At 56.4% G+C, this 9,290-nt stretch overlaps 1 protein-coding gene across 1 annotated transcript in view; it reads left to right on the forward strand.

The window, feature by feature from the left end:
• The window catches only part of EPB41L1 (erythrocyte membrane protein band 4.1 like 1), a gene marked incomplete at both ends in the record, with an annotated part of 31,415 nt that extends 22,675 nt beyond the window's left edge, over positions 1–8,740 (forward strand). The window contains 5 exons of the mRNA XM_084271739.1: positions 265–327; positions 1,210–1,305; positions 2,180–2,260; positions 3,149–3,265; positions 8,657–8,740. Coding sequence (XP_084127865.1) covers positions 265–327; positions 1,210–1,305; positions 2,180–2,260; positions 3,149–3,265; positions 8,657–8,740 — 441 coding nt within the window. The remainder of the gene's footprint in view (positions 1–264; positions 328–1,209; positions 1,306–2,179; positions 2,261–3,148; positions 3,266–8,656) is intronic.
• Positions 8,741–9,290: the final 550 nt, after the last annotated feature.

Genomic DNA, 9,290 nt, shown 5'->3' on the forward strand with positions numbered 1-9,290 from the left:
AGCAAGGACGGCCACAGCATCCCTGCGAGTGTCACCCCTGCCTGGCACGGCCGGGCTCACCGGGTTCCCTCTGCCCTGGCAGGTGGAAGGTCCCATGGGCAGCAGGGACACCACAGCCACCGCTCATGCCAGCACTGCAGATGTGGCACTGGCAAGCAGGGCTGGCCCCTCAAGGGGGGGGAGCTGCTGTCCCCTGCAGGCCCTGTGGGGGCAACCTGCTGTGTTTGCCCCCCAAACCAATGCACCCATCTGCTTTTCTTTCAGGATCACAGCACCAAGGCTGGGAAAGGGGCTGTTCCCGTGACAGACCTTCGCTCCCTCTCACCGGTGAGATGGGGGATGTGGCACCACCGGACAGGCCAAGTAGGAGGGAGGGAGGAAGGGAAGGAGGCAGCCCTTTGGGGCTGGGGCAGGCTGGGGTTAGATACATGGGGTTGGCCCCATGTTCCCAGCACCAGCACTCTTGGCTGCTGGTACGGGGAAGAGCAGAGGGATGCTGAGAAGGTTGGGGAGCAGAATGGCAAGAGAGGGGACCCGCTGCCCGTGGCCGTTCTGCTGTGCCAGATGCACCTTGAGCACCCACTGGAGGAGGGCAGGCCCTGGAAAACAGCCCAGTCCCTGGGAGAGTCTCACAGCGGGCTGAGAGGTCTTTAGTCCCGGGGTCCTGCCTGGCCACCCAAGGTCTCCTGACTCCCAAAGCAGGTGACAGCCACCACCAGCCCTGCGCAGCCACAGGCCCCCTCCTGTGTGAAGTGTTTGCTCCCTCAATGGCCTCATTCCGATGGGCTCCGGCCTATACAGCCCAGCCAAGCCCCTCGTGCTGCCCCAGGCTCGTCACTCTGTGCCCAGTGCTGGGTGGCTGGGGCATCCATGCAGCCCCCCCAGCCTGCACTGGTGCTGCTCGAGCTGATGGTGGTGCTGAGGGTGGATGGAAAAGAGTGGAAGGCAGCTATGAAATCATCTCCCTCTCCTTTGGGGAAGGGTAGCTGTGGAAAACTCTCCCCACCCTCCCCCCACCCCCCCCCACAGCCTAGCCCCCAAAACCAGGTCCAGTGAGCAGCACAGTGCCTTTTTCCTTCGCCACCCTCTCCCCTCCTGCACTTGGCTGAGCAGGTGCCTCCCAGTGGGAAGGTCCCAGCTCTCTGGGAGCCAGTGCTGGGGCCTTGCCCTGTGGCAGCCCCACTGACACGGCTGCTCTCTGTGCTGCAGATCACTGGCAGCTCTGCTGGGAAGGATGTGCTCACCAGCATATTCAGTGCCACTGCGGAAACCCTCTCCACTTCCACCACTACCCACGTTACCAAGGTAAGAGCAGCTCCAGGGGGGCAGCTGAGGGGTTCCCGATAAAACTGGGGGATGGCTGGGTTTATGCTGAGGTTGGTACAGCAGAAAATGCCCTTCTCCCTACAAGCTGTCCCAGGGGGAAAGGGGAGGCAGCACAGCCCTGCTCTGAGCGCCCCATGCCCAGCTCAGCCCTGCTGTGCTGCCCATCCCGTGCAGCCAGGTGCAACCATGGGGACTGCAGGCAAGGACAGCCAGGCACAGGGTGTTCGTCCCCTGTGTGCCACCTACGGGGCTGGGAACACGCTGTGCCCACCTCTGCTTGTCAGGGGGTCTTTGGGGTGAGTAGGGAGAGCAGTGGGCAGTGTCCCTGAGCTCACGCCAGCTCCATGGGTGGAAGGGAGTCGGAATCAGGCTGCCAGCACATGAACCCCTGCCTGGGGTCGGTGTTCCCATAGAGCTGAGCCCTTGTCCTGGCCCACAAAGCTAGAGGAGCTGTGTGTCCCTGGGGTGCATTGGGTATGTCAGAGCCGGAGTGGTGCAGGCCAGGAGCCATGGTCAGAAATGGAGGGGATGCAGCTGCATCTGAGGACCTCACCCATGGCTGTTCCATTCCCAGGTTAAGTGGCTAGAAATGAAAGCACAAGCTCAGTGAGGGACCTGGGCAGGAAGGAGGGGTGCTGGGTACCTGCCCCCCAGCCCTTTTCCTTGTTTCCCATGGCCAGCTGTGCCCTGCCAGTGCCACCCGTGCACCGAGGGGAGGGCACTGGGAGACACACTGAATTCTGGGGGCTGTTCCCAAGGCCCTGCTTGTGTTGCCCCTCCTGCTGTGGGCACTGCTGTGGCTGCCAGGCTTGTTGGGTGGCTGTGGGTGAGTGTTGTCCTCCTTCTCCTGCAGACTGTGAAAGGAGGGTTTTCAGAGACCCGAATAGAGAAGCGCATCATTATCACAGGAGATGAAGATGTGGACCAGGACCAGGTAGGAGCGGGACACCCCGGCTTTGCCTGGCTCTGGCTGCCCCCCCACTGCAGCACTGCTGGTTCTGGCCCATACCCATTTACTCCTTTCCAAAACCTGACCCCTTGGGCCCCAAACCTTCCTCATCCAGTGGTGCAGGGCCCCAGGGAGGGCAGCAACACCCATGGGAAGCCCCAGCCCAGCTCCCATCACCACCCACTGCAGCAGGGACCCGTACAGCCCGGCACAGAGCCCAGCCATGGGATCACCTTTGTATCTTCTTAAAACACATCCCCAGTTGCCCTTTCTCTCAAAATACTCATGGCCCAGGCCCTTCCTCTCTGTCCAGCCCAGTGTCTGACTCTGAGTGATAGGGTTTTGCATCCACATCTCCCTAGCCAGAGGGTCAACCTGTGCTAAACTCTTATGATCAAATCACAGAGAAGGGGCACAACTCTCTAGGGCTGTGGGGTCATTCTGCTGTGGCTTAACCCCTTGGGATTTGTTGCTTAAAAAGAAAAATTAAAGAGCTGAAGTATTTAAAAAGCTCTCAAAGAGTTTTTAGATTTTGTTTTCTTCTGAATTCTGATAAATAAATTCAATTAGATTGCTATTCTAGATTTTTCTAAGGTTTCAGCTGTTCCTTTGTTGAGGGTTCAGTAGGGAGCCTGGGACATAGTGCCCAGAAACAAAACAGTGGGAGAAAGGCAGTGCCTGTGGCATCCCAATGGTGATGGGCTCCAGCCTCTTCCACCTGGCTACTGTGATTTCATCTTTAGACCTCTGCATCCATGTCCTCCCAGACTCCCACTTGGCTCCAGCTGGTCTCTGCCCGCTGCTTCTGAGAGAAACAAGGCTGAATTTCAGGGAAACGATGCTGATAAACACTGTCATCCTTCTGGTTTCCAGGCACTGGCTTTAGCAATCAAAGAGGCCAAACTACAGCATCCTGACATGCTGGTAACCAAAGCTGTGGTGTACAGAGAAACAGAGCCTTCTCCAGAGGAAAGGGACAAGAAACCTCAGGTAGGGGGGGAGTTACTGGCATGGTGGGGGTGTAATTGGGCAGATCTCTGGTCCCCAGCAGCTGTGGGTGTTGCTATGTGGCTGCTCTGGGTCAGCAGTTCCAGTGTGATGGTCAGAAAGCCAGTGCCATGCCACCAATAGCAATTCTGCTGCTGCTGCCCTGCTGTGCTGCTCAGCAGAGGGTCAGAGTCATTGGCTCATCCCCCTGGGGCAGGGAGGGAAGGAGGTGATCCCAGTTTTGGGGATGGGCTGAGAAATTTGGGTACAGATCCTGCAAAGCCAGTCCAAAGTGTCAGAGCAGGGTTTGGGGGGAAACAAAAAGCACCAGAGGTTCCTTTAGTGCCACTCAGAGCCCCGTGTTGTCAGTCTGTACGCACACAGGCACAGGCAGCAGCCTACAAGGTTTGCAGCTCCCCACGGACACCCCAAAGCACTCACAGCCCCAGACATTTTTCTCCAGGCCCCAGCTGGCTCCAGGAGCCCTGCCCCACTCTCAGCCCCTCCACCAGCCCTGTCACCCCATCAGCTGGGGTGCTGTGGCTCTTTGGTGACGGCACAGCCCAGCAGACCCCCATGCCAGAGCAGCCGAGGGGCCGAGCGGCGCGGTGGAAAGGAGACAGGCAGCTTCTGAAGGCAGCTGAAAAGTGTCTGAGGAGCTCTGCCAGCAGCCAGGTGCCTTTCCAGAGGCCTCTTTGGGAGCGTGATGTTGTCTTCATCACGTGAAGATTTTGATTGATGGCTTTTAAGCTTGGAAAAGCAACCAGCTCCACGGCAGCTTGGAAGGTCAGAAGAGGCTCTCGCATCTGCCCAGTCTTAGCACAGGACGAGCAAGCCCAGACACCTCTGCACCACCCAGCGAGCCCCCCAGTTTCAACCCAGGGGCTTAAAACCAGTCACTCACCCACACACCAGCCCAGTGAATTAGGAATCAGAATCGCAGCCTGGTCTGGGTTGGAAGGGACCCCAAGGGTCACAGAGCTCCAACCCCCTGCCACAGGCAGGGACACCAACCTCCAGGCCTGGAGCTACACAAGGTTGCCCAGGGCCCCATCCAACCTGGCCTTGAACACTCCCAGGGATGGGGCACCCACCTCCCTCTCTGGGCAGCCTGTTCCAGCCCCTCACCACTCTCTCAGGAAAGAACTTCCCCCTAATATCTAATCTAAACCTTCCTTCCTTTAGCTTTAATCCATCCCCCTTGTCCTGCCATTATCTACCCTTTCAAAAAGTTGATTCCCCTCCTGTTTATAAGCTCCCTTCAGGGATGGGAAGGAATGCTTGCTAATTAACAGAGATCCTGCTAATTAGGTGCCCCAAGTGTTTGGGGATTCACTGCCTGGTGCCCTTTGGTAGCAGCAGGAGTCAGCACTCCATGACTGGTCCTTTCCATCTGCCTTGTACAGGAATCCTGACCGGCACGTCCATGGAAGTCGGCATCCCTATTCAGACCTGGAGAACAGCAGAGAAAGAGCCTTCCTGCTGGATTTGGCAGCACGACGTAGACACCCTGGCTGCAGCGCTCATGGCGAGAGACAAACATTTTTAACAAAGGAATAGCAAATCTATTATATATATATATACATACATACATATATATATATATATATAAAAAACCAGGAAACAAAATGCATCCTTGCACTGCTGCTATATGCTGGAAACGACTAGCAAACAACACCACCACCAAACGAAGCCAATCCTCTGCAGACAACTTGGAGAATTAAGTGGATTGGTGATGAAATAAGATTTCAAGAGATCGTAACAACAACCTTGTTAACAACAGAGTAAAGCCACCATCTTGCATGTTACATTCAAGGCTACACAATCATCAGCTCATTTGTTGCACACTGAATGGAAAGGAAAACTGCTTTGCAACAAAGCAAGAGATACGCAGACTGAAACGTGAACCAACAAACAGAAAGCCAACAAACCACAAGCAGAAGGCAAAACCATTCCCCACCTCTGCCAAGAAGAGAGACAAACATTGAATTTCTGCCCCTAGAGTTATTTTCCAGTTCACAGTGTCGTTTCGCCCTTCTCATCCCACGCCGGTTCTTTCGCATCTTCTGGGGTTCTGTTATCTCTTCCCCTTCCGTTCCTCCTCTTCTCCTCTGTGCACTTGTCCGACCTCTTGTTCTCTGAAGGTATTTAAGGATGGATTTCATTTCAGACAAAACAAATGCTGTGTATATGGTTTCTCATTTCTGAAGAAGCAGCCCGCAGGGGTTCCATATGGATGTGCATTTAAGTTATGTATATTATTCTATATAACGAGGGGGGAGGGAGGGAACAATGCTGAAATAATTCAACAGTGCTGGTAAATATGACAACGATGTTTTTAAGTTATTAACTCTTTGATTGCCTGTGGTTGGTGTATTTTTGAGACTCTTAGAGCCCACGTGGGACACAGTCCTGCAAGAAGAGAACGGGGAAGGTTTCAGCCCCACCAAACTGATCTGCAGTGTATGGTGGTTGGATCTGGAGGGTCAGCGGTGACTTGGAGGGGCAGGGAAGGAGGTGGAGGCTGTGGCTCAGGCAGCTGTAGGCAGGATCATCTCTCAGCCCCCACCCAGAGCCATGAAAATCAGCTGGGAGCATTGTGGCAGCTGCAGGACTGTGCTCATTGCGGCTCCCCAGCCCACTGAGCCGTGCTGGCCATCAGGGTGGTTTTGCTTTGTTTCTGGATCCCAGTTCAGAAGTCACACGAGCTTTGTAAGTAGGGTTGAAGGCAGAGGGGTTGGTTCTGCCCTGCCTCCCCCACTGCCTGGGATGTGATGGCAAGGGCTGCCCAGGCCACCGCGGTGAGGTGACAGCGATGGTGGCGTAATGTCCTTCCCCTGACCTGCCTGGGGACGGGCAGTGGAGAGACTGCGCTGTCTCTGTCACTGCAGAGTGTCCCCAGCATCCCAGGCTGGACAAAGAGATCCCAGGTCCTCTGTGTAAGGAGGCACACGAGGAGATGTCAGTGGACCCACCCCAGCTCAGCCTTTAACCACAGGCTTCATCTACGGCTGCCTTTGGAAGGGGATCATGGGCCAAGCGCGGGGCCTCGTACACTGTGAACCAGGCAGTTGGGGGGGAGCTTGGAACCAAAACCAGAAAGGAAAGGAACAGGTTTCCTTCGTGGAGTTGTCTCCAGCTCCCATGGAAACAGGAGGGCCCATGACTCTGCACCATTTTGCCTTTAGTCTCCCACCCCTCACACAGCCTGTGCCCAGCAGTAGGTGTAAGGTCCTGCCACGGCTTGGAGGATGGCAGCAAGAAGGAGCCCCTGTGCAGTGAGGACACTGCAGGCATTGGAGGATGGCAGCAAGAAGGAGCCCCCATGCAGTGAGGACACTGCAGGCATTGGAGGATGGCAGCAAGAAGGAGCCCCCATGCAGTGAGGACACTGCAGGCAGGCTGCTCACTGCCTGTGCTGTCCTCGAGGAGACACAGCTCTGACAGCCGTGGTTCACAGGCTGCTGGCTGCTGTGTCCCCATGAAGTCTGTTCTCCTGGCAGAGGGTTTCTTCTGGCCCAGAGGTGTCTCCTGCAGGTGTGAAAAGCGTGAGCCAAGGCTGCTTGGGAAGTGGACATTGCTGCTGGCTGGCACCAGTGTTGAGGGGTCTCCCAGCTTTCAGCCGAGCATCTCTAGAGAGCAGACCCCAGCCAAGACCAACAGCATTACAGCAGTTGCAAAGAGGCTACTTTTCTCTCTTTTCTCTCTTCAAATGCCCAACCTGGCTGTAATCAGCTGTGGCACTTAGAGGGAGCAGAGCGGGGTGGTGGAGGACCTGTGGTGTGCAGTGCTGGTGTCCATCCACACACTGCATGTTTCCCACTCAGAGGAGCCTACCCGGCTCTGCCCCCACCAGAGGTAACTGTGAGACTAAACCCTGGCTTTTGATGTTGTGTGTGGGTATGAAATCCAAGGTTGCTGTTCAGTTAGTGGCCTTAGGCAGTTAGGCTTGATGTGAGCTCGGGCTGGGATGAGTTACGTTTGGAGTGAGCAGCCCCAGTCCCTGGCTTCCAGTGTGTTTAATGGGTGGCAGTGTGGAAAAACTGGGGTGGAGGGGTAGGGGGGGTGGGAGGGAAGAGAGAGAAGTAATGCTGGCTGCTCGTTTGCCTGGCGAGGTGTGGGTTCTGCTGCTCAGCAACCCCTGGGACCCCCAGGGGGCCCGCCAGCCCCCCAGCCTGCCCATCGCTGTGCTCCATGCCAGCCAGCTGATCGCAGCTTGTTATCTCCCAGGGGCCTTTCTGCTGAGAGCAGGGTGGGAGACACGAGTGCCTGTTTTTACCTGATCCCAGCAATTCATTCCCAACCTGGCCTGCGATTGCATGAGTAAGAATAACAGCAACAGGAATAACGATGTTTATTTTTCTTGGAGAAGCACCTTACCAACCAAACCGCGACGCTCTGTTGTTCCTCCACTAACTCCTTCCTCTTCCCTTGCTCCCCCCCTCGCTCATACTCATTTTCAGTGCTCGGTGGTGTATGCGTGTGTGCTCACTGGTCTTGTACTCAATTAAAGTGAAATAAATGTGTTTGATGCTAAACCGGCCTGGGGCATCCGTGGCCTCTTTCCTCTGGAGAGGATGGAGAAGGGAAAGGGAGAACCTGCATCCCGGCCCTGTGTGTGGACACCCCGGACTCAGCTCTGCCCAAAGGTGCTGCCTGGTGGGGTATGGCAGCTGCTGGAGCTGGGAGCAGCTTCAGACACCGGCTGCTGACCCTCATGTGCACACGTGGGGCAGCGAAGGTGGTTGTGATGTTACTGGGAAAGTCGGTTAAGACGCTCTCCAAGGCTCAGCCTGGGAGTTTTGGGCAGCAGGCATTTCATGGAGTCATAGAATCATAGACTGGCATGGGTTGGAAGGGACCCCAAGGGTCATAGAGCTCCAACCCCCCTGCCACAGGCAGGAACACCAACCTCCATGCCTGGAGCTACACAAGGCTGCATTTGTTACTGAATGCACAGGAACCACTCCAACCTAACATGCATGGTGCTAGCTGCCAGACCAGAGGCGTGTAGCACCCTAGTAGCTGCATATTCATTACATTTCCAGGAACTAATTATAATATTTGCATATTTATCACATGATTTAAGTCTCTGAGGGTCTTTGTGAGGGTCTTTGCTGGCTGGCTGAGCGTCCTTTCCCATGAACTTACTGAAGCACACACAGTGCTGACTAACCCAGCTGGGTTGTTTCTTCTCTTACCAAGTCTGAGTAACTCACTGCTCACTTCTCTGCACCCTTCCACCACGGCTGTGCAACACTCTCCTTGGATGCATCCTTCTCTGAGGCTCCTTCCATTCCCCCTGCTGGGTTTGACGTGCCCCTTTCTGCAGCCATCCACTGTCCCACCGCACAGCTCCGGGTTTCTCACATCCTCTACCCATTTGTATCAAAGGTTTTCAAGATGCTCAAGCCAGCACAAGGCCCAGCACGGCCGGGCCACCATCAGAGGCGCTGCGGGGCCTCAGGGTACCGCTGAGGATGCTCAGAGCACAGCGCGGGAGGCGGCAGCTGTGCCCGAGCTGCCCCTTCCTCTGGGTCTGCGAGGGAGGACGTGGTGCTGCGAGGGCGGCCGCCCCGCCGCGGGGCTGTGTCTGTCTGTCCCGCCGCGGGGCTGTGTCCCTCTGTCCTGCTACAGGGCTCTGTCTGTCTGTCCTGCTACAGGGCTGTGTCCGTCTGTCCCGCTGCGGGGCTGTGTCCGTCTGTCCTGCTATAGGGCTGTGTCCGTCTGTCCCGCCGCTGGGCTGTGTCTGTCTGTCCTGCTACAGAGCTGTGTCTGTCTGTCCTGCTACAGGGCTGAATCCGTCTGTCCCGCCGCGGGGCTCTGTCCGTCTGTCCCGCCGCGGGGCTGTGTCCGTCTGTCCTGCTACAGGGCTGTGTCTGTTTGTCCTGCTACGGGGCTGTGTCCGTCTGTCCCACTGCGGGGCTGTGTCTGTCTGTCCCGCTACAGGACTGTATCTGTCTGTCCCGCTGCGGGGCTGTGTCCGTCTGTCCCGCCGCGGGGCTCTGTCTGTCTGTCCCGCTGTGGG

This window comes from Gallinula chloropus, assembly GCF_964237585.1.
Source record: "Gallinula chloropus genome assembly, chromosome: 16".
NCBI classification, from domain to species: Eukaryota; Metazoa; Chordata; class Aves; order Gruiformes; family Rallidae; genus Gallinula; species Gallinula chloropus.